The 25,914-nt window shown below is 49.6% G+C and overlaps 2 protein-coding genes across 5 annotated transcripts in view; one reads left to right on the forward strand and one right to left on the reverse strand.

The window, feature by feature from the left end:
• UBAP2 (ubiquitin associated protein 2) overlaps nucleotides 1-11,374 on the forward strand; it is a 184,234-nt gene extending 172,860 nt beyond the window's left edge. For all 4 annotated transcript variants that reach the window (XM_054283484.1, XM_054283485.1, XM_054283487.1 and 1 more), the window contains 7 exons: nucleotides 4,168-4,246; nucleotides 5,309-5,523; nucleotides 6,852-6,951; nucleotides 7,030-7,137; nucleotides 8,493-8,560; nucleotides 9,531-9,722; nucleotides 11,187-11,374. In XM_054283484.1, coding sequence (XP_054139459.1) covers nucleotides 4,168-4,246; nucleotides 5,309-5,523; nucleotides 6,852-6,951; nucleotides 7,030-7,137; nucleotides 8,493-8,560; nucleotides 9,531-9,722; nucleotides 11,187-11,282 — 858 coding nt within the window. In that variant the 3' untranslated portion in view covers nucleotides 11,283-11,374. The remainder of the gene's footprint in view (nucleotides 1-4,167; nucleotides 4,247-5,308; nucleotides 5,524-6,851; nucleotides 6,952-7,029; nucleotides 7,138-8,492; nucleotides 8,561-9,530; nucleotides 9,723-11,186) is intronic.
• Nucleotides 11,375-17,535: 6,161 nt separating this feature from the next.
• UBE2R2 (ubiquitin conjugating enzyme E2 R2) overlaps nucleotides 17,536-25,914 on the reverse strand; it is a 51,041-nt gene continuing 42,662 nt past the window's right edge. The window contains exons 3-5 of the mRNA XM_054283535.1: nucleotides 25,706-25,803; nucleotides 19,183-19,317; nucleotides 17,536-17,893 (exon numbers count right to left, since the gene is read on the reverse strand). Coding sequence (XP_054139510.1) covers nucleotides 17,674-17,893; nucleotides 19,183-19,317; nucleotides 25,706-25,803 — 453 coding nt within the window. The 3' untranslated portion in view covers nucleotides 17,536-17,673. The remainder of the gene's footprint in view (nucleotides 17,894-19,182; nucleotides 19,318-25,705; nucleotides 25,804-25,914) is intronic.

Below are 25,914 nucleotides of genomic sequence, written 5' to 3' on the forward strand. Positions count from 1 at the left end.
AAGCATAATGACCGCAGCTTTGCTTTTTCATTCTTTTCTGCTTTTACAACAAGTCTTTATTTCTAACAAAATAATAAATAAATAAATAAATAAATAAACAACTAAGTTAATTAATTAAATAAGTAAGTAAACAGAGTTTTGTAACAAATAGTGATTGGAATAAGAGTCCCACCATAGTTTCCCAGTGTTCATGATCCCCTTCCTGTTCATCAGGTGAGGTTACAGTCTCAGATGAACTCAGTAATTCCACAGGTAATAAGTACCATCCATATCCCCAGTGCTTCGCAGCTGTCCATGAAAGTGTAGCACAGAAATTTCCTTTTCCTTCCACTCCAGTGGCTGTAGTTTGGGTGTGGGCTGTGCCACAGCCTGACCCCAGTGTCACCACAGTCACACCCCTTTCCCCATCAGCTCCCCAGTCGGAAGAGGTGTGACTGGTCCCAGGTGATCCCAGCCTGGGCTATCACCGCTCCATCTGTGGCCACTGGTGCTGTCTGGGGATGGGTGTTTGCTATCCGTGGGCTTAGTGGGGTCCAGAGCAGCTTGGTGCTTTGTTCGCCGTATGAGTCTGTCCACGTGCTGGAAGCAGACGAGAGCTTCGAGGCGGACGTGGTCCCAGGCGCAGGCGCTGTGGTTGTGGGCGTGCAGGAAGAGGTGGATGTCCCTGAAGTACTTGTTGATGGCGAGCAGCGGGTTGCGTGGTCCTTTGAAGGGCGCGGCGTTGTCGGGGAGGCATTGCTCCAGGTGGTGGATGTGGTGCTGCAGCTTGTTGAGGAGGTGGTTGCGAGCGTGGCTGGGCCAGTGCTGGCGGGTGCTGTTGGAGCCGAGGGTGTGGAAGAGGTGCTGCAGGATGCGCAGGGCGGTGGCGGCGGCTTGGTGCGGCTGCAGGTTGTTGTGGAGCAGGCTGTCGGGGAAGAAGGGCCGCTTCTGGAGATTGCAGGACAGTGTCGTTCTTGGAGCCATGTCCTGCAGATGCTGGAGTGCATTCCCAGGATCGTGTGTCCGCAGGTGGTGGCACGGGAGGCCGGTGGCCAGAGCCAGGATGAGGAGCAGCAGTGCCAGGGTGCTGTGCCACCGGCGGGGCTGTGCGCATCCAGGTGCAGCCATGGTGGAGCTTCGGGCACTGTGCAGGAGCCTGTCCTGGCTCGGTAGTCGTGGTTGCTTTGCTTGGGATGCTGCTGGTTGTGCAGTTTTATATGCCCAGGTCCAGGCTTTCCTTTCATCACCATCCTCTTGATAATTTCACTTTTCCGTTTTCACTTTTGTTTTTTCTGTTTGCTTTCTTCTGAGAGCTTTGGTGCTTGTCACTGGCCAGGAGGGGACGCTGCTGTGAGAACGGGAGCTGACACTTTCTCTGGGCTGCTGCCAGGGGGAAGCCTGGCTACTGAGCTATTGCAGGAGACGAAAGTGTGGCAGAAGTTTTCCGGCTGGCTGTGCCGGGGATGTGTTTCAGGATTGTCTTTTCATCTGTTTTGTGTGTTGCCCTTTTTGGGGGTTTATTTAAAAATTTCTCTATGTACCGGCACCTATTTTTTTTTCATATTGCATGCTCTAATATGATTTGTATATAATGTTTATTTTGCATGTTAATTAGTGTTTTCTTATATTTTTCATTGACAAATATTGTTAGTCTCTCAATCTTTTAAAATTCTGTTTAAATGTGTATATGTATATATGTTTTAGTACTTTTTTATTTTTTCTGTGGTACCTGCAGCTTTGCTAGTGCAAGAGTTTTTCCTCTTCCTGCAAAAACTTGCATGATATTTTTGGAGCCATCTCTCATACCCCTGTATCAAGAGTTAATTACCCTTGGTATGTTGGTAATTAGAAATAAATGCACAGATGTCACAAAGGATTTTTCATCAACTATTCATGCAATGTTTGTCCTTTCTGGATTTTGGGGTTTTTTTAAATTGTATTGTGAATTCTTTGTGAAAATGTGGCAGTGTTAGATGGTCTGGGGACAGGAAGAGGTGGGAATATTTCTCTTTCATGTGCCAGTCCACTTAATGTGAAAAGTGAAAGTGGGCAAAGGTCCAAGTGTGAGTCGTCACTGCTTCCTGTGTAACTTCCAGCAGCAGGAGATCCCCGTGGTTGCTGAAAAAGCAAGAATGGGATTTTCTCCTAAGATTTTTTTTTTATTTAACTCAACTAATGTGCTTGCTGTAAAATCTCACTGGATTTTTTTGTTGTTTGGGTTCTGTTGGTGTGCATTACATTGGGATATGCTGTCTTCTCTGTTCATCTGTTGCAAAGATCTTACAAATGCGTCAGCTGGTGTGTGTGGTACCCAGTGAGCTGCTGGGTGGAACTTAAATCTGTTTTGTCTCATCACTTTCCCTTTTTTCATCCTTTTCTGCTTGCTTTTTGGGGCTATTTCTGATATTTCACTTTTGGCTTTAGGCAGCTTCTCCTTTTGTAGGTCAGGAGATGTCTGTGACGTTTGAAGAACAGAGTGTCTTCCCTGATATTTTCCTTTGGGCAGGCATGAACTGCAGACCTAACTGCCATGCACTTGTATTTTCTAATGAATGTGCGTATGCACAAGTAGGATATTCAGTGCTGATGTGGTTTTCCCCTGCCCGAGGTGCAGTGAGAATAACTGCTACCCTTACACCCTCTTCTCATGCAGATTTGATTATATTTTGTCCAGTTTGTATAGGGGGAAAATGTTACTGTGCCAGTTCATATCAGCTGAACTGTGTTCACATCTCTTCTCTAGATCTTCTTTTTGTGGCATTTTCATCAGAAGGTTATGAGAGTGCTGCTTTTGAATAACCTGCTAAGACTTCTAATGTGAATTTAGTTGTGTTTTGTCAAGTGATTCGTGCTGGAGTTCCTAAAGGGGGAAGGAAAGGTTGGTGATTATAATGACACCATTACAAGTTACAGAAAGCACCTACAATACTAAAACTTTGCCACGTTATTTTCTGTTCAGTGGTGGAGGATTGGGTGTAGGAGACAGGGAAGGGATGCACAGAAGTGGAGCAAAGTGGAGATTGCTGTTCACGCTGAGAAAACATTTGAGGCACTATGGCATTTGCAGAGAGGGGTATGATAAAGGAGGAGGATTTTTCAGTATTTGAAAATGTGTGGAAATTTATACATTACTACTTAAAGCATTATCTATTTCTGGATTGGAGGTGGCGAGGAGTAGAACATGAAAATTAGGAGGAAAAAAAAGATTACCAGACCCACAGGTGGAGTTCACACAGAGAGAGAAGGGCAAACTTCTTGTCTTTTTTTCCCAAACTGAGGTCAAAATACTGCTTTGGTTTTGCTAGCATATCCTGTCATTTCAAAGTGCAGGCTTTCTAGTATTGCTTACCTTCTTGTAGAAGACCTAGAAGAATGATCTGAGGCAGTGGTTTCCACCTTTTTTTATGCACCCTATCGGCAAAAAAATTGTAAGCACTCACCTACAATACATTTTTATTTCTGAATTACATACCCCTGTACTAGTAGATATATTATAAAACATACACAAAGATAAAAATGAAAAAAGGAGCGAAAGATTAAACAAACACTGTTTAAAAATTCTCTTTGGTAATATTTATCAAAGGTACGAAATCCATTTTCTTCCTGCAACCCAGTGGGTTGGGATACACACCCCACTTTGGAGACTGTGACCTGAGATCTCCTGTAAAGTAGTTTAAATAAATTTTTCAGTCATCCAATAGTAACTGTTTTTCTCTCTCTCTTGTGATGTTTTTGCTGTTTTTGTAGCTGACATATCCACTTTTAGAACACAGGGCATGGTACAAGGGCAAAACCCTTAGACTTACATCAATGTTGTGATTACAGTCCTGGTCTGACCCCAGGTGTTTGAGTGACAATGCTCAATTCTCTTTCAGGCAGTCTCACTGGAAGATGACAGTTCAGAGCTGGGAGCTGTGTGGGAAATCACTTAGTTATTGCCTTTAACTTACCATTAAGAGATTAAATATTTGTGTATAACACAAAAAGTGTGTATAAAGTAGGTTTATTTTTAGCTTGAGGGTCCAGGTAAATTTTCAGCTCTGCTGCACAATGTAAGGTCAGCTTCCAGTCAAACCTCCTTTAGTTCTTACTTTTAGAATTTTCTTCTGTGTCTAGTAGGCAGTTCATAAGATGTGTCTAGCTGTGTTCCAGTTTCCACTATTAATAAATGGTGTTGTTTCTTCCAAGGATTACTATGGAATTACATTCCCGGCTCCTGCAACCTTGACAGGCAGAGATGGGAGCCTTGCTAACAACCCATACTCAGGTGAGTGCTAGCTACAGATGATGATGGCAAGTGAGAAGTGCTCGTTTCTCAGTGCAGGTCATCCTGCTGTTGCTCAGAGAGGAGTTGCTTTTCCCTTCCCTTTTCCCAAGAAGCCCTTCCTTGTTCCTGCTCTCGCTCTTTAGCTGTCATTGTGCAAAGATGATATTAATGCCATCCCAGATTTCATCCCAGTGGTTTTCACCCACTGCCAGTTGATTACAGCTTAAAACTGTAGCCATAGGCATTGCAGTTCCTATAATGATGGTATTAAGTGCTGTCATACATACTAGTAACCAGCAAAAAGGAATACTGGTTGGGAGTGAGGTAGAAGGGATTGATGTATGTCACCTCCTTGGTAAACATGTGAACATGCTCTCTCTAGGCTGCCAGAAAGTACAAGTGTTTGTGAATTTTCTGCTTCATTATTGCTTCTCTTGGGAGGCTGTTTTTTGGTTAATAACTGAATTTCCCTTCCTGCTTCTTCAATAAGGTGGCCCTCGATGCAAGCCTTGCTTTCCTGGCCTTCAGCTACTGTCTTCAGAACTTTGGTGGTGTGAGGAACTGGACATCCTAACTAGTCATGCTTGATAAATAAACAGACATTGGCAAAAATATGCCCATCACTGCCTGTAAATCCTAACCTGCTTTCAGTCCATGAGCTAAAGCTTAGCTAAACAGGTTAACCTCCAGGAGAGTCACACTTTAACCCAACAACCATTGGCTCTCTGGCTATTTACCATGCTTCTGCTTTTAGCATGTTTTATTGCAATGATCTGATAGTAATGAGTCTGCTCAGACCGTGTGAGATAGGTGAGTATTGGCATCTCTCTTTATCAGTGGAGTGAGTAGCCATGGCACAGAGTTCTGTGCCACAAACAGGCAATATCCCTGTGGCTGTCAGGAACAGACTGGGTGAGGGCTTCCCATAAACTGCAGGCTTTCAGGTGTAGGATGTGTCCTGCTCTGTAGTTGTCTGCTCCTGTTCAGAGGATATAAGTCCATTGAATTCTCCACTTTTGCAGTATCTTTGATAGCTTTTCTGACCAGTTCTTTCTTTCACAGGTGATGTAACAAAATTTGGCCGTGGAGACACTGCCTCTCCTGCTCCTGCAACCACGCTGGCCCAGCCACAGCAGAACCAGACACAGACTCACCACACGACTCAGCAGCCCTTCCTCAACCCGACCCTGCCCCCAGGGTACAGCTACACCGGGCTCCCCTACTATGCTGGGATGCCCGGTGTTCCCAGTGCATTCCAGTATGGGCCAACCATGTTTGTAAGTGTGACAGCCTCAGCTGTAGTGCTCCCTGCATGCCTCTCCAGTTTTGCTTTCTCCAGCCCAAACACTCCACTCCTCTTGGAATTATAGGAAAGTTTGGGTTGGAAGGTACCATCCAAGACTGTCTTGTTCCAATCCCCCTGCCTTGGGCAGGGACACCTTCCACCAGACCAGGTTGCTCAGAGCCCCATCCAACCTGGCCTTGAACACTTCCAGGGCTATTGGCCATCCACATCTTCTCTGAGTAGTCTGTGCCAGTGCCACACCACCCTCGTAGTGATGATTATTTTCTTTATATCTAATCTAAATCTGTCACCTTTCAATTGAAAACACCTTCCCTTTCTCCTGTCACTACAGGGCCTGGTAAAATGTTTTTCCCACCTTTCCTATAAGCCTCCTTTGAGTGGAGAAAGGTCACAGTAAGGTCCCCCCAGAGCCTTCTTTTCTCCAGGATGAACAGCCCCAACTCTCAGCCTGTCCTCATAGGAGAGAGGAGCTCATCACCTTGATCACCTTTGTGACCTCCTCTGGATCTGCTCCAACGGGTCCACAGCTTCCTCATACTGAGCATTCCAGAGCTGGAGTCAGTATTTAGGTGGATTCTCATTAGAGTGGAATAGAGTCAGCTTCCCCAGTCTGCAGGAGATCTCCAAAAACATGCAGCATGAGAAAATAGCTGTAATCTCACCCAGAAGAAAACAAAATATTTGACAGGCCAGAACTCATGGACCCCTGTGTGAGTTTCTGTACATAACTGACAGCTGCATTTTGTGGGCTTGCTGTTCCTGAAAGCCCTTATGAGTCCCTGGAGAGTCAAGGGGGGACCCAAAGCTGAGTCAGTGAGCTAAGAGCCTGGATGGAGGAGACCCCATTAAGTCAGAGAGCAGGGCTGGAAGTCTCAGGAGGAGGAGGTTATTTGGGAAGAGGTGCTGCTCCAGGCAGAAGGGTAGATGAGGCTATTTAGGGCCCTGTAGACTAGTATTTTATGAACAGCCTCAGGCAGGAATTGATATTTACTTTGATTCTGTGGTTGTTCTCAGGTTTGTGGGTAAAAGTTTACATTCAGCATATGAAAGAAATACACAACCTGTTCTGAGGGAGGGCTGCGCTGCAATCACTGGGACAGCTCTAGGAGAAATCCTGTGACACAAATCCACTATAGCAAGTTACTGCTGTGAGCAGTCCCATGCCATCCCAGTCCTCCCAACTCCAGACTGAATTCCTGACACGAGGTGGAGGGTGCCTTCCCCACTAGATGGCAGAGGGAGTTTGTGTTCCAGCTTGTGTTCCAGCTGACAGCACTTCTCGTCCCGTGCTTTGTCCAGGTACCTCCAGCATCTGCTAAACAGCACGGAGTCAACCTGAGCACGGCCTCGACTCCCTTTCAGCAGGCGAGTGGCTACAGCCAGCACGGCTACGGTGCAGGTAAGGCTCAGCCCCCCTGCCCCGCGAGCGCAGTGCCGCTCCGCACCCTGACGCCCTCCCTGTGCACCCCTTGTGCAGGCTACGACGACTTAACGCAGGGAACAGCAGCTGGAGATTACAGCAAAGGAGGCTACAGTGGCTCATCTCAAGCACAAAGCAAATCTGCCGGCACTGGACCTGGGAAAGGTAATGCTTTGAGACTGGAGGTTCCCCTGGAGTGGGATTTAGTAGGGCAAACTCCCAGTCAACACAGCAGCCAGCGCTAAACAGGGCCATGATCCAAGCTGTTTCTCCATCTCCCATACACAAAATGCTTTTCTAATGGCTTAGTTGTTCCTTGTGAACCTCATTGCTGAGCTTCACATAAAAATCTGTGTGGCTGATGCACAGCTTGGACCAATTACATGTGGGAGAAATGGTAAGCTGCTTCCTAAGCCAGAGCTTTCTTTGCTGAAGAGTATAGTGATCTTCAACAGTGCTGTGATTTTGAAACTTGAGCAGTTCAGTGCTGTTGCTGAAATGCTCCTCTGCCAAATCATAGCTAGATTTTAAGTTTCTTGGTAGGCACCTGAGACACCCACGTGTTAGAGAGGAGCAGGGCACTTCACACATCTCTGGGCTGTCTAGCTGCTGCCTGAGCACACTCGTAACATTGTGTCGTGCTTGGAAATGTTTCCTTTGTGACCATAAAAGCTGAAGAATTTATGCAGCTCATACAAAAGCTTTATTTGGCACATGCTGGTTAGATCTGAGAAGCCTGTACTGGGCTGCTTAGCACTATGTGGTTCATCCTCATTCTCAAGCAAGGACCAAGCATTTGCTGGGCATATGAAACACCAGGTGGTCACGCTCTTTTCAGTGGAGAAGCAACCCAGGAAGTGTCCAAGCAATCCAGCAGTGCCCAAGGAGGGTTACAAAAGCTTGGAGCAGTACCGTTGAGCCCAGATCTCTGATTCACCAAACAAAGCAACCATTGGCTTTATTCTGACCCAAATGGAATTACCAGAGCCACCTTCTGTAAAACTGTGAATAAGTGTCTCTGAGGCAGCGATGCTGATTCTGTCAGGGCAGAGGGGCACTGCAGACTTCACTCTTCTGTAGGGTGTGAAAGGACAGGGGTTCAGATGTGTAGGAGATGCTGAGTCTCATCACTCAGGGCACTACTGCAAAGCTCTTGAGTGCTGCAACAGAGCCAAATGCACCTCTGATCCAGGGGAATGCTGGCTTTCAGTGGGCTTCAGTGAGTGGTCAGTGCAGCTAACTGCTGCCTGGTGCATTGGAATCCTGCAGCGAAACACAACACAACAGAATCCGAGTGTTAATGGCTGGGTGTGGACCTGGGTGATTTATCCCAGTGGGCTTTTGCAGTGGGAACCAGAAGCTGAGCCCTTTCCTCTGTTCCCATGTGGGGTGCTGTGGGTCTGGAGAACCAGCAGGGCAGTGCATCCCCTGAGGCTGCCAGAGGTGCTGGGAGCAAAGCTTGGGCTTGTGCTGGCTGGCAGGGTGACATTCTCACCCCTGGTGGTGTTTCTGTTTTCCAGGTGTTTCTGTGACCTCAAGTAACACGGGTGTGCCTGATATCAGTGGCTCAGTCTATAACAAGACTCAGGTGAGGAGTGTTGGACCCTCCTCCCTCAGGGCCCAAGGCTGATGACTCCTACTCCCAGGCTGGCCAGGCTCAGGGCCAGCAGGCCACGGCATCTCTAACCCTGGCGCTGGTTGCTGCTGGAGTGAAGCCTCATCCTCTGTCCCACTGTTTCTGCGGTGTCAGCTCCTGACAGCAGCTGCTGGCAGAGGCTCAGTGCTCCCTGTGCTGCACACTGCCCACGCTACACCATGCCAGCAGTGTCCTGGGTGCAAATGAACTTGTGGGTGTTAGCATTTTTAGTCCAAATAGCCCCCCAAAGCAGGTGAGTTGAGAGGCTGTTTGCTTTCCATCAGAGGGACAGGCAGTAGTGCCTGCCTCTAACGCCCAAGGGTTCCTGTCTCCTGTGGCTTTGCTCAGTGTGCAGCTGCCCAGGCAAAGCAGAAGGTGCTTTGACAAGCTGTGCAGTGCAGTGGGCTTATGTCCAGCTCCTCTTTGCTCCTCCCTGCATGCTCAGCAGGGGAAATAGGTGTCTGGCCGCCATCCATGCTTACAGGTAGGAAGCCAGCTGTCAGCTCCATGCTTTGGGGTCAAGCTTTGGCCAGCAGGAGGAACATATTACTGCAGCTTCCTGTGTTTTTGTTGGGTTGCCCTGGATAGGTTGAGTAGTTCTAGGCTGAACCCACTCACTGGGGGAAGGACTGATTAGGCAGCTGCTGTGATCCCATGTCCCTCTGAATGGAAAGAGGTCAGGGGAAAAAAGCCCTACAATGTCTGTGACAATAAATATTTCAAAAGCCATTAGTGCAGAAATATGGGTGAGAACAGGAGCTGAAACTCATCCTCTGGTGTGCTTGCAGGTGTTCAGTGTGACTTGGCTTCCTCGTGGGGTAGTGAGAGGTTCAGGTGATGTGTGTTTGGGCCACTCTTGTTCTGCTCTCGCTGGGTCTGCTCACAGCAGTGTCTGACGCTGTGCCCATTGCCCCCTGTGCAGACGTTTGACAAGCAGGGATTCCATGCTGGCACTCCGCCTCCCTTCAGCCTGCCCTCTGCTCTCGGATCCACTGGGCCCCTCAACCCTGGTGCTGCCCCGGGCTATGCTCCAGCCCCGTTTCTCCACATCCTCCCTGCACATCAGCAGCCTCATTCCCAGATGCTGCATCACCACCTGCAGCAGGATGGGCAGGTGAGTCAGGCCCTTCTGCCTCTGCAGCATCCCCAAGGGCACATTGCTCCACTTCCCAGCAGGGCTCTGGGGTGCTTGTTTCCTTCTGCTGCTTGCTTTGCTCACTGGGAAAGGGACTTGGCAGCACTGGCTGTTGACCAGCTTGGGGAGGGGAGCTGAAGTTCAGCAAGGGGAAATGCCACTTCTGTCCCTGGGGAGAAAGCAGGCCTGTGCACCAATGTAAGTCAGGAACCCCCTGCTGGAAAGCAGAAAAGGCCCTGGGGGCCTGGTGAGCGCAGACTGACCATGATGCAGCCATGTGCCTTCCAGCAGAAAAGGACAATGGGATCCTGAGCTGCTCCAGGCTCAGCACTGCCAGCAGGTGAGGGGAGCTGCTCCTGCCCTCTGCTCAGCCCTGTGAGGCCACAGCTGCAGCACCGTGTCCAGTGCTTGCTCCCCACGGTGGGACAGACGTGGGTGTGTGGGAGAGTGCCCAGGGAAGGACTGATGGAGGGGCTGGATCCTGTCTCCTGTGAGGAAAGGCTGGGGGAGCTGGGACAGTTCAGCCTGGAGAGCACTGAGAGGGAATCCCATCAATGTGCAGAAAGGGAAGATGTAAAGAGGATGGAGCGAGGTTCTTTCCGGTGACAGGAACAGGGGGCACAAACTGGAACACAAGAAGTTCCCTCTAAATATCAGAGGAAATGTTTTTGCTGGGATGGGGACCAAGCACTGCCCAGGAAGCTGGTGGAGTCTCCATCCCTGAAGTTGTCTGGGAATGATGCTGGGCAGCTGGTTCTTAGGTGATCCTGCCTGAGCAAAGGGGTTGGACGAGATACCTCGAGAGATCCCTGCCTGCCTCAGCCAGGCTGTGACTGTGTGAGGAGCCCATCCTGCTGTGGGCTGGGCAGGGATGGTTTGTGGGGTTTGAAGCCAAGGCAGGTGCTGCTGTCCCCTGTCAGGGGGGCAGGAGGGCAGGATGTGAGCACTTGTGCTGTGATTCTGGGGAAAAATCAAGCATCCCCTGCAGGTTGCATGTCAGCTCTGATTTGGTTTCACCTGCATGTGTGTTTACTTTCCTAGCACTAAATATTCCCTGAAAAAAACAGTGCTCAGCTTTATAGTCCAGTAATGGGACATGATTTTGTGCTCCAAATGTGTCACATCCTTGTCTGGCTCACCTTGGGAAAGCTCCTTTGCTGTGCCTGGCCCTGCTCCTCACTTCCCTTGTGCTTGAGCCTGTTGTGCTTGGGAGGCAGTGGGGTGGTGCATCTCAAGCTCCTGCTTGGTGTGCCCATGGATGCTTGGCCTGGACCGTTGGATGCAGAGATGGTGCAGGGCAGAAGCAGATCTGTGCAGGGGGGAGCATTGCAGCACTGCTGGGTGTCAGGGCTGTCCCTGGAGATGCTGGGGTGGGCTTGTCTTCCTGGGAATGCTGGTACTGTGGCAGCTGATGCTCCTGTCTCCTTTGTTTCCCTTTTCTAGGGTGGATCTGGCCAACGCAACCAATCCAGCACCATGCAGCAAAAGTCTCAGGCTACCAAAACCGCCTATGGCACTTCTCCATACTGGACAAACTAAACCCGAAACTGGGGAGGGGGGAGAGAATGAAAGGAGAGGAGGAAGAAAAAAAAAAAAAAAAGAGAGAAAACAAAAGAAAAGAGAAAAAAGAAAATAAAAGCTGAAGCCCATTCTTGGAATTATTAGGAAAAGGAACTGCTCAGCCAAACGTCTGTGCGGGGAGAACTGCAGCCAGCCAGCCATCCTCTTGTGTGACTCGCCTGCTTCCTCTTTGAGTTGCTGTTATATGTAATATATTTATGTATGTATTTGTAAATGTAATAGAGCCTAAATGTGGATTTCTCCATCTTGCAGCCTCCTTTATTTTCTTTGTAGGAAAACTAATTATTCATTTTCCATCTGCACCAGGGCATCGTTCATTGTTTTGTATTTTAAATTCTATGGGTTTTTTAACTCTGTCAGACAAACTGCGCCCTTTTTTTGGAGCTGGAGCCCATTTATTTAATGCAGTTCTAAATTCAGACAAATAAGAAGACCTGCCCTTCCAAAAACCTAAATCAAGATGTGTCCTGTTGGTTTGATTGTACCCCCCGACCCCCAATATAGCTGTTATTTTAGAGGGGGAAAATAAAAGAAAGAAGCAAAAAAAGTTCTGTAGGCCTTCCCCTTTCTTTCATTTCCTCCCTCCCTCCCGCCCGCCCTCTTGCTGTGGAAGACAAGCTCTTGTGGGCAGTTTCATCACTGTGGCCTTGAGCTGCAGTCTCAACTTTTAATTTTTCAATTTTTTTATAATAATAATAAAAAGGACAGGGTTTTGGTTTTTGTTTGTGCGGGGGTTTTTTGTTGGTGGTGTTTTTCTCTAGCAAGAGACTTTGGATGGCTCAGCGTGTCCTGGAACCTCCTTTGCATCATTAGAGGAAAAACTATGTAGCGGTTTCTTAAATAAAAGTATAAGCTGTGTCTTGTACCTCTTCTTGCCCTGAGCCACCTTCCCAGGACAGCCAGAGCTACTGGATGGAAACTTCATCTGTCCTTCCCTACTTTTTTTAAAACAAAAACCTTGGAGGCAACTCCTGGTCCTTCTTGTCCTGCACCAGTGCGGTGAATGTTCTAGGAGTTTCATTTCTTTATAGCCCTTCCTCCACCTAATAAATATCTGATCATACCACCGGTGTTTGTCTGCATTTTCAAAGGCTCCAGGAGCAGTTTTACAGCATGTCCCTTTCTGCCTGCTCCTGCAGCAGCAGCCAGGCTGGGAGGGCAGGAGCAGCAGGTGCGTCTGACAACAGCGAGTTCACCTGCGTGCTGAGAGCTCTCGGGCACCACCGGCAGGGATGGGATCCAGAGCCACATCCTCCCTGCTGCCATGAGCAGCCCGTTCTGCCTTTGGTTCTCCTGGGATGGTGCTCCAGTCCCTGTGAGCAGCTGCATTGGTAAGGACAAAGCACAGCTGCAGCTCTGCCCTCGCACTTTGCTCACGAGGTCCATGGGCTCCACTGGGAGGAAGGGCTGGGGTGTGAGAGCTCCTGAGGGAAGAAGGCTCCTGCCCAGACTTACCCTCTGACCACCCTGTCCCTGTGCAGCAGAGGAAGTGGGTAAATGTGAAACACACAACAGGCAAGGAGCTTTTATTCTTTTAGTATCCACAAGAAAAAATAAATCTGTTTCTACCCTGAGAACCATTTTTCTTTCTCAGCTGGCCCTGTGAGGCCCAGTTATCACCTAGGCCTCCCCCAGGCTCTGAACAGCAGGAGAATTACAATGGCATTCCTCTGCCGTGCCTTAAGTTTTGTCACTGGTTGAACTCCAGCAGCTGCTCCAAGCCCTTTTCAGCTGCTGTCCCACTGTCAACAGCTTTGGGGCCTGAATGTCAAGGAGGGCAAAAATGTTTCTGCAGGCTGGGGCCCATCAGTTTGTACAAGACTGCAGCAGCACCTCATTCACCCTCTTCAAAACACAGACTGCCCCAGAGCTGCCTTCACTCTCCAGGTCTTGTTTACAGACATCCAGCGCTGCCCCGCAGGTGTAGCTCGGTTCTTGCGTGCGTGTCCAGCAGCAGCTGGAGCTGGGGAAAAGCAACAGGGGAGAGATGGTGCCAACCCCCAGCAGCCCCTGAGCCTCAGGACTCACACCTTCCCAGCTGCTCTGGGGTCCTGCCCACACAGCCACAGGCAGGCTCCTCTCCTCCTTGTGAGACTCAACAAAATGTTTCCCCTTTCCCCCACATTGTCTCTTTGGCAGGACTTGCCTGCAGCAATTTCACTCTAAGCCCTGTTCTGCTGATGGCAGAGGCAAGGTTGCCCAGTTGCACTTGGCCACCAAGGAGAGAAGAGGAAAACCCCCCTTTGCTGCCCCCCAGACTTAACCAGGGCAGGGTGGGCTGGAGCCCTTGCCCTTCCTCTGGTCCCACACTGCTGCTGGAGGAAGCAGCTGCTGGCAGCTCTGGGCAGCCCAGTGCTGTAGGGTCAGGCAGGAGATACGAGCAGCCCAGGTCCCAGACAGAACCATCCCTCCCGGCCCCTTTCCAGAGATTGGAGATTGCTTTGGGAAGGCAGCTCCAAAATGCCATCACACTCCCTCCAGCTCAGCTGTGCAGCAGAAGCACTTGGGCTCCAGCCACATTTGACTCAGCAGTTGCTGTGCTGCCATCGATACCAAGTGCAGCCAGTGCAACTCCCTGACACTTGTCCCACTAATTTTAGCTCGACTGCAGCAGCTGGGCACTGCAAACACCCTGCTCCCCTCCCGAGCCTGCAGGGAACAGCGCGGGACCGGCAGGGCTGGCACCTGGCAGGGCTGACAGCCGTGACCTCAATTTCTCTGCCAAAGCTTCTCCCTGGCCCCACAGTCAAACTCCTCTCCCACCCCGTCCATCCCTTTCAGGAGCTCCGTGCTCCTGCCCTGCCAGGGCACCGGGAGCTCTGGCCCAAATCCTGCATCCCTGCTCTGGTCACATGAATCCACAGACCACCTTCTCACTGGTCTGCCCCTTCCTGCTTAGGGAGACTAAATATAACAGCAAAGGTCTGGCCTTTTGCCAGAGTCCTCTAAATCAGTTTGTTCTTTAGTTTTAGGTGCAGGCAGCTGTCAAACTGCAGCATTATTTTGCAATAAACTTAAAGATATTGGTGTATAAATATGTCCATTGATGCCAGAGGAGCAATGAGGTCGTGAACAGCTGTTATTCAAAGCTTTGAGGAACCCATGCAATGCAACCAGTTCAAACATGAAAGTAACAGCATATTTTCATTTCACATTTTTATTAGTAGACAGATGTGCAGAAAAGACAAAATATAACTACTGAAGGAGAAGACAACACAAAAATGCATCAGTTAATTCTTTCTGGTAAATTATACTGAAGAAAAAAAGGAAAAGATCTGGGAGTTCAGCTAAGAAAACTACTAAGAAACCTAGTGTACCCTGCTGGTTTCAGAATGGTTGAAAACTGCATTTGAAGGGACATGTAGCTGCAAATGTAAACGCTAATATTGACTGAAACAGGAGAAAAGGGGTTAAGAAAAACCCAGAATACACAGAGCAGGTAAACATTTTTCTGCAATCTCTTAAATAGTTTCAAAAAAATCCCCTCATACTTCAGTTGTATTTCAAAAAAAGGAAACCAGCAAGTCAACAAGCAATGACACTGCACAGGACAGTGGGGAAGAGAAATTAGTCTGGTTAATGTCGGAGCTCTCAAAAGAGGTTGCTTTTTTTTGTCATTAAAAAGGGGTAACAGAAGAGTCATAATAATGCATCTTACAACACCAAGCTTGGAAATACAAGTCACTGGAGAGTATACAGTGAAGACGGTCAAAAGTACAAGGGAAATCCTGAAAGATGCAGTATCCTCATTTCCAACCAAGCCATCAGCAAAGACAGTGTTGCCGCACTCTGCTCCCTCACCCTCCACAGCCGCCTGCAAGTTGGAGCTTGGTGTCCCCGCCCTGGCGGGCCCCGAATCCAGCCCCGCACCCGGGAGCATCGGGGCCCATTTGCCAGCCCTGGCGCTGCCCTCGCAGGGCTGCTTTGAAGCTGGGGGTGCCCCACACTGTCACTAAACGCAGGGGAGCCCCGCTGCAGGCTCCAGAAAGCAGCTGGGGCTGGGTAAGTCCTTGCTGGAGGAAGGCTGACAGCTCAGGAGGGTGCAGCTGCCTTCCCAGGTAACATGCAAGCAGGAGGGCGGGCGGCCGAGGCAGCGCCGGGCACAAGGAATCAATCGCCGCTCGGGCAGAGGGATGCACCGCCGGGCAGGGACTGTCCCTGCAAACCCCAGCCCAGCAACACTTTGGGAACAGATCTGCCTCGCTCGCTTCCTGCGGAGCCCCCAGGGCCTTCCTCTCCTCCCCGTCCGGGCAGCGCCCCCGGAGTTTTTGCTCAGCCTTGCCCCGGGCGCGGATCCCGAACAAGGCTGCTCCCACCGAGGCACCCCCGAGGGACCGCAGCTGGGGACGTACCATGGAAAGCCCTGAGACACGGCGGGGAGGCGCGGGCTCTGGTCAGGGTGATGCCTCTGTACCTGTGGGGACCCAGGGTCCCGCCCAAGCAGGGCCAGCACCTCCGAGCTGCTCCCGGGGCCGCCAGGCCCGGCTGCCGATCCGGGGATCCTGCGGGACGGAACTCGAGCACGCTGCACGGGGGAGCCGAGCGCCTGAGGAAGAGGGGTCTGGGGCAGGAATATGCAGGATCCCCCTGCCCACGATGGAGCGCCCTAAGCTCTGCCGAGGGCTCTCAAAAACATGCGGGAGGCTGAGCACGGAGCATCAGCAGCGGAGAGCCCGTCAGAACCCGCTGCTGGCCCGCTCTGCCCTGGGGCTGGCTGCGCACACCGCCGTGCCCCGGGGAGCCGGGCAGGAGAGCCCAGCGCTGCCCCGCGGCACGGACACACGGACACACGGACAGACCGGACACACGGACAGCTCCCAACTCCGCCGGCCCCGCGGGCTCTCCTCTGAATTCCTCTGGGAAATGCATGCTAAGTACTTCTCTTAAAGAAAAAAGAAAAAAAATCTAGTCAATGCTACCTCTTACCATTCTGCTGAAAAACCGCAGTAAAGAATTTGCCTCCATAAAAATGCAAGTGCTGGTGGAGGACAAACAGAATTCCCCTCCTTTAGGAGCTCTTCTGTGTGTAGTCGAAACCCCAATAACTTCAGCTCCCATGTTTAGGCAGAGAATTAGAATGGAAGTCAATGCCTCTGAAAAGTGGGCAGAATTCCAGACATCATCAGAGAGCTAGGATCTATCTCACACTGTATCACCTGGATTGTCTTTTTTGAAATCATAAACCTTTTCACCTCCCCTATAGTTGATTACCTTTTCAGTGCAGACAAACCTACGTCTAAGCAAGTGCATGTCAGGTGTTTTTACTGGGCTGCACGGAGCAGCCCCTGCCCGCAGGTGACCCACACAGGCGATGGGAGGCAGCTGCCGATGCCCAGGGCTGGGGCTGCAGGGAGCAGGGGCTGCAGCCAGCACGGGCAGGAGGCTGCTGCTCTGTCCCACTGCCAAAAATAAATCCAGCAGGAATGGTGGCCCTCTGGGCAGCAGGATGCACATCTGCTCTCCTCCCTCCAGAGAGGGGCAGCTGGCAGCAGATCTCAGCAGAATGGCTAAACTGAACTTTTTCAACCCTATCCTAGCCTGGGGAAAAAAAAGGAAAAAAAAATTAAAAAAAAAAAATAGCAACCCAGGGCTCAGTTGTACAGATGTGAAGTGTTAAGTGTTTATTTTAGGTTCATTTCACAAGCCTTTTCCAGAGACAAAGCTGATTGTGCCCTCTGCGGCTCCAGGGGCCAGCTATTTCCTAACTTAGCAGGCTGAAAAGGAATACTGTACCTTTCAGTAACATCCCATCAAGCTCAACACACAGTAGCTTTAACACTCTCCGCCCCACACCTTATAAAGGAAAAGCCACCACCACAAGGCTAAACGAATGTACACACGCTATTATTGTAAATGGAGCAGCTAAACCTTGGCAATTTGCTTCGTGGGGATTTTTTTTTCTTCCCAGTAAATGCAGCACTTTGAGCTCCCAAAAACCCGGCTTCCAATGGGTTTGTTCCAGCTTTAAATACATTAAACATCTCAATGCAAGACTGTATTTAATTCAAGAATCTAAACACGAGCAAACCTGTTTTGCTGTGAGCATTTCGTAGAGAAGTGAAAAGGGGAGTTTCTTTTTTAAAAAGAAATTGTAATACAGTGATGAAAGGGTTAAGAATGCAAGAATTCAGACATTCTGTGGAGGGTCTCTAAGAGGTCCATAAAAAAGGAGCGAACAGATCCATACAACAGGAGACAGCAGGAGACAAAGTTTTGTGTTGGGTTTTTTTTTTTTTTTTTTTTTTTTGACACCCCTCCCCCCCACTTTTTTGCTGGACTGCTGCTAGGTTACCGCTGCTCCCTTCTGGCCTGAGTCGGCAGGGCAGTACAGGGGCATAGAGGGAGCAGGTCACGACTCCTCGTTGCCAGAATCATCATCATCGTAACAGTCGGCATCCTCCTCCTCCTCGTCTTCATCGTCAATGTCGTCATCGTACAAGTCGTCGTAAAGCAAATCTGAGCTGTTGTCATTGGAAGGCACTTTAGTTTTGATGCAGTACTCTGCCAGTGTAGTGGGGACCTTCACGCCATCCTTCTCTGCCTCAGCTTTGGTAGCCAAAACCTGTTTCCTGCGGGAAAAGGACACACAGGAATGTGAGCAGGGCCGGGTGCCGTGGCTCAGCTCCCCGCCTGCTCTCCAGGCCCTGCCCCGCCCTCCCGGCAGCTGGGAAGGGAGCTGAGGTTGGCAGGACGCACCACAAACAGCACTGGAAACAGATTTGGTTCCTGCAGCCTCAGGCCTGGGAGCATGCCAAGGGGGTTTGCAGCACACACCCTCTCATGAAATCAGCTATTCCACAGGCTCTGCACTAGAGACCTGCCAGAGGCCAAAGCAAATTCCATTCACTACTGCAGGGATGGTCAGGGATTTCCTAGGGTGATTTATTGACTCTGCTGCTGACTGCTCTCCCACAGCATGCTCAAAACTGCAATTCCCACAAGCCTTTGGCAGCTCCCAGCTCCCACTGGAGGGGCAGAGCAGCTGGGGCTCATGGCACACCCCAGAGCACAGCCTGGGGCTCACAGGAGCCAAGTGTTTTCCATGACCCCGAGCCAGGCCTGGTGCTGCATCCCAGCAGGAGGAGCAGATGGCAGCCTGTCCCCTCGCCCACCCAGGGCCCTCAGTCTGCCATTCCCTGCATGGAGTGCACCCAGCCCTGCTGGAGCCCAGGGACCCGAGGATTCTCTGCACAGGCAGAGCCCCGCTGGCCCCACCCAGGGCCACATCCTGCCTGCCCAGATGGCAGGGACAATGCAGATGTGGCCTCACGCCACCAGTCCTGCTCCAGGCTGGGCTGTCCCTCCACAGCAGCCCTGGCCCACGCTCACATCATCCCCCTGCAGCTCCTGATGAACCATGGACTTCTCCAAGGGCAGGACTGAGCACTGGTTCCAGCTAATCCAACCCAGCTCTGCAAGCCCTTGACAAATCCTGCTGAGGCTCCTTTGAATTGGAGGGACAAGATTATGATTCGTGCATGCATTACGCACAAAAATTAGTAGGATGCAGTCAGTTTGCATCACATCCCAAGCAATGCAGGGCTTAAAGATAAGCAGGGACTTAGACTGGGATTTACTAGTAGCCAATAGGTTTTGCAGAGCATCATGACAGATTAGTCTGAAAAAAGAACAATTTGAAGACAAATCAGCCCAGTCCTCCTGCCCCAGAAGTTTGCACTGTTTCTGTGTGCTGAAAATTCTGGAGGGACCTGAAGCATGGACTTTGAATAAGACACTGAAATTAATTACCAAATTACATTCTGTGAGAAGCTGGTTTCAGCAAATTCTGGAAGCAGCCTGTTCGACAGGATTCAAAGCAGAATGCTGGTAGCCCAGCATCACAACTGGCAAAGCTCACCTTATGATTTCGGCATACTCCTTGTCTTTTCCTTTACTGTCCCTCCATTTCCTGAACATGACTGACGCATCCACATTGGCTGGGGAGAATGTGTTGGGCTCATTAAGCAAAGAGATTACACTCAGTAAGATAGTCCTGAAAGAGGTAACCACAACAGCAGAGTCAGAGCTAACGCATTCGTGGGTTCTGGATATCCACAACTTCTTTAGGTGCTGCATTATAAACTTGTTTGAAGTCAACTTGTCCTCTTTAGCTGAGGACAGTGTTTTTAAGTGACAACAGGTACTCACGAACCTCAGGCCCTGGACATTGGTGTAGGGAAGGTGATACAACACAAATCTCATCTGACTACAGCCCATCGTGTCTGTGCTTGGGACAGGGCAGCACAGAAAGCTACAATCAGACCAGAATTCAGCTGGTCTGCACTACCCACAGATGGGGTGGGGCTGGAAATCTGCTCTGTGAGCTGTTCCTGGTGGCTTGCAGCCTCCACCAGGAAGCCAGGCCAGGCTGTTTGCCTGCCCTGCACAGGGAGAAGGGCTGCAATGACCCAAGGCCAGCAGAAAAGGCTGCACTACTTTTCCCCTGCCCTGCCAGGTGGCTGGGAGGCTGAGGCAGGACTCTCCCTCTCCCCCCACTCAGGCTGCAGCAACAGCTCTCAAGCACAGCAAGGGGAGGACAGTGTGGATGTTTTTCGATGCCCAGGCAAGGTGCCAGGGCCCAGCGGGATTCAGCAGAGCCAACACGAGCCAGCCATGTAACCCCTGGCAGGCAGGTGGGCAGGCAGGCAGACAGACAGACAGTCCTCTGGGATTTTCAGCCAGGGGCCCTGCTCTGCTGGCATTTACCAGCTGCAAACACCATCCTCTTGTCCAGAGCTTTCTCCTGCAGTTCCTAGAACACTGCACTCGGGAGTTGCAGCCTTTGCTGCTCACACTGCGCCTCAACCCGCACCAACACCCATATCCAGCCATCATGACAGCATCACCCATCCCAGTGCTCCTGCCAGCAACAGCTTCCCTGTCAAGTGGAAGGGACAAACAAGGGACAGGGAACAGCTCTTGAAACACAGCATTACCCAACAGCCACTTTGCAGACCTTGATTAAAGGGGACTGGGAGCCACAGTCATGTTTGCACTGATTCAGGGGCATGTTCAGAGCACATCTACCAGATCATATATCTGGGTACAATTCCAGGAAATGCTTGGTCATTTGGATACTGAGTACCTTGAAAGGTTTTGAAAATAAACACTTGTATCTGAACAGACTGTTCAGCACAGCCAACAAGAGAGTCTTATACAATTCATTTTCTAAATTATATAATTTTGTACAAAAAGAGAACAGCAGCTCTGGAAGAAAATGTCTCATTGGGTTGGAATGATGGGCATAAGAGATCATTTTCTACTTCATCTCAAGAATTCATTTAAGAGCCCTTGATTCTCTGCAAACAGGCCAGCATGTCAGCTCCAGCATCATGCAGCAGCTTTCTGCAAAGGAAACGAAGTCTAGGGAAGGCCAAGGATGGGAATTAATATCTGGATTTACCATCTGCTCTACCACACTTCCATCAACAGTGAGGAAAAGCCAATTTTCACTGTGGTGTCCAGACACCGAAGTTACAGCTAAGGTACTTAAATACACCAAGACACCTGTATTAGAAGTGAATACAGTTGTTTGATCAACTGTACCATTGTACAGTTGATTTTCTGAGCTCTTCCTTCCCATCCAGCACATCAGACCAGCTCCATCACTGCTGATACCTTTAAGAGCTGGACAGTGTCCTCCAACTCAAACCTGCTTGCCTTGAAGAGGGGACAGTAACAGAAAGGCATCCCAGCATGGGGGATCTGACAGGACTAATACCAGTGAAAAGTTCAGCCATATGGGACTGAAAACCTCAGCAGCAGATGCAAACTGCATGGGCTGAGTCTCTGGGATATTGTCAGGGATCTGCAGCCCCTCAGACAAGGCAGCTGTAGCATGGTAGAGCAGCCAGCAGAGGCTCAAGTAAACAGACCTGTTCTTGTTTTTTATCCTGTATCAATGTAAGAAGGTTCAGACAGATCAATTTCTTCCCAAAGAGACATGATGTAGATTGGCTGGTGCTCCCAACCAGCACATCCTATTACATTCCTTGTTGAAAAATGAATTTTTTTTAAAATTCCAGCTGCTATCCACATTGTAGGCCTCTCAGAGCCACCTCAAGACGTAGGTATAGATTGGTCCAAGTGCATTTTTGCCTTCTGGTATAAAGTCAAAAGTTCTGGCCTAGGCTGCACTGACAGTCATGTTACTGGATCAAGTGGAATCTGCCCAGATCTCAGGCAGCAACAAAAGACAAATGGGAATCCTCAAGAAACAAAGCAACAGGCAGACAGTACCTCAGTTATCTGCAGGAGATACAGGTGTGCCAGTACCTTGAATACTGTGCAGAGTCCTCGCCTGTGCAGCTCAAGGGCAGGGGAGGCCGGGGGGATGTGGAGAAGGACAATCAAAACGATCAGGGAGCCTCAACCCCCAGCCTTCTACCACTCACTCAGGACACAGGAAGCAGGATTCTCTGCCAAACACATCAGAGCTGCATTCCTTCACATCTTGCTGGGTTTTGCTGTGTTTACTTATGCCTGCATCACCTTGTTCCCAGTGATGGGAAAGCCCATACTGATTGTGTTTAAAAAAATAAATGAGCTTGCTTGACATCCTCAGAAGCACAGGTGAACTCTCACAGCTGAAGAATGAATTTCCCCTTCAGACACTTCAACCCTGCTCATCTGTGGGGAAATAGTCAACACTTGGCAGGATTTACAGAATTGAGCAGCAGAGGAGCAGCTCCCTCCCATATCTTTGGCCCCTGTGCCTCCTGTCTCACACTTTGGAGCTTTCCCAAGCCAGATGGGACCCCAGCAGGATGCGCTTCTGCTGGCACTCTGCCCAACTGGTGATGGTGGCAGCAGGCTACAAGTGAAGGGCCAGTTTTATTTGCATTTGCTGAGGAATGTTTTGACCTGTCATCCTTAAGCCCAAGATGATTCAAGAGCATTAGCACCAAAAACTGCAACTGTGGTGAGGGACAGCAGAAATTAGAGAACAAGCACAATGATAAGTTCCATGTCAGTCTCTAGGGTTGAATATAATGAAATACCCAAAATGTTTGTGTGATTTATGTAATTAATGCCCAAAGCTGTTTCCTAACTTTGAGTTAAGGCTTGTAACCTAGTTGATTCTTTATTTGACAGTGTCTTGTAATGAGAATGAAATTCAGCTGCTGTTTCAAAAGCATGGACAGGTTAGGCCTTGAATGTCTCTTAGCCTTAGTGATCCTTTGTATTTTTGTCAGTAAGAAAACCACCAGCTGCTTCCAACACCACTCAGGAGGACAGGAGACAAACAATGGAATGCAAACAACAGCCAGAACTCTGCAAAGTTGCTTCTACTGGTCAGAATACTCAAAACCATCCTGTATTGGGTGTGCAGGGCCAAGTTTTGGTAGTCAAGGTGCTACAAGGGTGGCTTCTGGGAGAAGCTGCCAGAAACCTCCTCTATGTCTGGCAGAGCCTGGCAGCTCCAAGGACAGATGCTCCACTGGTCAAGGCTGGCCAACTGGAAAGAGTGGTAATGTCTCTATGATAACATACTTAATAAGAAAAAGGTTTTAATTGTGTCCAGAGAAGAATGGAGTGAGAACATGTGAGAGGAGCATCCGTGCAGGCAGGCAGGGTAGTGCAGCAGGAGGGGCAGGAGCTGCTCCAGGCTCTGGAGCTCAGGTTCCCCTGCAGCCCCTGGAGCAGCCCAGGCTGAGGCAGCTGTGCCCCTGCAGCCCAGGGAGGGCACGGGGGAGCAGAGATCCACCTGCAGCCCCGGGGGAGCCCAGCCTGGAGCAGGGGATGCCCAAAGGAGGCTGTGATCCTGTGGGAGACCCATGGAGAGAGTAGCTCTCACTGGAGCAGCTGGTCCTTGAAGGACTGCATCCAATGGAAGTGTGACCCATGCTGCAGCATTTTGGGGAAGACTGCTGCCCATGGGGTGGACTCATGCTGGCAGAGTGAATGCAGAACTGGCACACTGTGGGAGGGACCCCATGGTGCAGCAGGGGAACGCTCCTCATCCTCAGCAGCAGGAGAAACAAAGTGTGATGAACTGACTGTGACCCCCATTCCACTACCCCCATACCCTGCTGTGGTACGGGGTAGAGCTGGGAAGAAGGGAGAGGTGGGGAGGAGGTGTTTTTAAGGTCTTATTTTACTTCTCATTATCCTGCTCTGATTTTGTTGGTAACAAATTTAATTAATATCTCTAATTCTAGACTATTTTGTCTGTGATGGTGTTTGGTGAGCGATGCCTCCTGGTACTTATCTGCTGCAGAAGAACATCAGAACAACAAGCAGGTAGTTAAGGCTGTGAAGACTGGAATAGCTCAGGGAGACCAAGGCTGGGAGCAAAAGGGTGAGCTATTTCTAGCCCCAGGCCACTTCAGGATATCTAGGAAGGGGTGCAACACACAGATGGGCTCATGATTGAGGGGTGGAGCTGACCACAGAGGCCATCACACAGGTTATCCACAAATGCGAAATGTGCTGCCATCAAGTGAGTGAAATATCCCTGGAATAGAGGGCGGTGGCTGGTTTTCCAGTGTGGTGAGGCCTGGCAAATAGATTACTGGGCCACACACATGCCGAGGCAAGAGTTACACACTTGCTACATCAGAGGCAACAACTAGCTGGAAATGTACCCAGTAAACCATGCCACCGCCTGGAACACAATCTCAGCTCTTGAGAGATACATTTTGCGGTGACATGGTACCCCAGAGAGAACTGAATCAGGCTATGGGACTAATTTTAAAAATAATCTCATAAACTCCAAAGCAAGGAAATATTGAGAGAATATATCACATCCCTTACCACCCACACACCTCTGGAAAGACTCAGAAATGCTGAAGACTGTTAAGAATTTTAGGTAATGGGACATGGAAGCACTGGTATGCAAAAGAAGCCACTTGGCTGGTCAATGCTAGGGGATCTGCTAACTGCACTGATCCTGCCCAAACTGAGCCCACAAACACTGTGGGAGGAGATAAGGTTCCTGCACTACACACAGGAAAGTGGCTGGGGAAGTCAGTGTGGATTCTCCTCCCATGGGAAAAGGCAAACACATTGCCGCGATTGTCTTTACCCAAGGACCTGGGTGTACTTGGCAGGTAACATGGAAGGATGGGGAGACCCAGTGTGTACCTCAAGGAAATTTAACCTTGGGGGAAAACAAACTGTGCAAGTTTTGTGTCACAGGAAGTAAAGGAACAGGAACAATATGACCTGACAAAGAATGAATTTTGTGAGGAGCAAGGAGAATGTGATGATGATGTGAGCCAGGCTGGTGACCAATGATCAAGTGTGCTGCTTCTCCTGTCCTGACCACCCATCCTGATGGGGTAGAGCACAAGTCATGGATCTGGAGGGGTGGAGGAAGCCATGAAACAGGAGAATAATATCCATCTGTGAAAGGACAGGCGGGTGAAAATGTACATTTGGTACAGATATCGTTCAAGGATGTAGTTTGGGGTATATGTGTGGGTAAAAGGGATTCCAGTAATGAGAAAGGAATACAGTGGAACAGTTGGAAGATAAATACATTATGTAGGATCAAACAAATGGTATGGAATTAAGAGTGGAGATTGTATTGAGTTTGCTGAGCTGTATCTCATTTTCCCTTAGCAGCCCCCAGTGCTTTCCATTCAGTTAGACAGGTATGATAACACACAATTGTTTTGGCTACTGCTGAGCAGTGCTGGCACAGCATCAGTGCTGTCTCCAACATTCCCCACTCCTCCATCAAGGGCCTGAGAGTGGCAAAATCCTAAAATGGGACATAACCAGGCCAGCTGGTCCAAACTGACCAAAGGGACATTCCATACCATATAACATCAGCTCAGACATGAAAGCTAAGTGAGAGAGGAGGAATGGGGGATATTTGTTACATCACAGTGTTTGCCTTCCGGACCAACTGCTACACGCACTGAAGCCCTGCTTCCTGGGAAGTGGCTGAATGTTGCTCACCAATGGTAAGTAGAGATTTGTTTTTCTCCCCTTTGCTTATGTGCACAAGCTTTTGTTATTGCTTTATTAAACTGCCTTATCTCAAACATGGAAGTTGTTCTCTTTTCTGTGTTATTTTTGTTTCTCCTGTCCGGCAGGGAAAGGGAGTAATAGAGCAGTTTGGTGTGCACCAGGAACCTATTACACACACTTTTCCACTAGTGGTACTTTGAAGAAGATAACAGTGATGAGATAGGCTTCAACATTTGAGATAACTTGCCTTTGGAGTATGAAACCCTGTGAATAGGACAGAAGGCTCTGCACTGTCAGCCCAGTATGTTCAGACAGACTGGTATGTCTGGTTCCTGCTTGATTCAAGCCCTAAGCCCCACAAAACCTTAAATTCCCTCCCAAACCCCTCCCACCATAGCCCTTAGGTCTTGTGGAGATGGCTGGCCTTTGAGGTCACCACTGCACAACATATTCACAGTTACCTGACATTTTGGGTAGGGTTCCACCTCTCTGATGGTAGCTCTCCACTTTGTGGGTCATCTACAGGTGGGTGAAGAATTGAAATACATACATCTCCATTCTGCAAGACAGAAAAAAGCACTGAGAATAGCTTGGCTGGAGGCTGAGGCCTGATAACTCAAATCCACCATTCAGACTGTCCTCTGATCAGTTTAACCTTGTTGATATGAAT

Source organism: Melozone crissalis, unplaced genomic scaffold (assembly GCF_028551555.1).
Source record: "Melozone crissalis strain CALT ecotype California unplaced genomic scaffold, PUWL_Pcris_2 ptg000036l_1, whole genome shotgun sequence".
In the NCBI taxonomy this organism is placed as follows: Eukaryota; Metazoa; Chordata; class Aves; order Passeriformes; family Passerellidae; genus Melozone; species Melozone crissalis.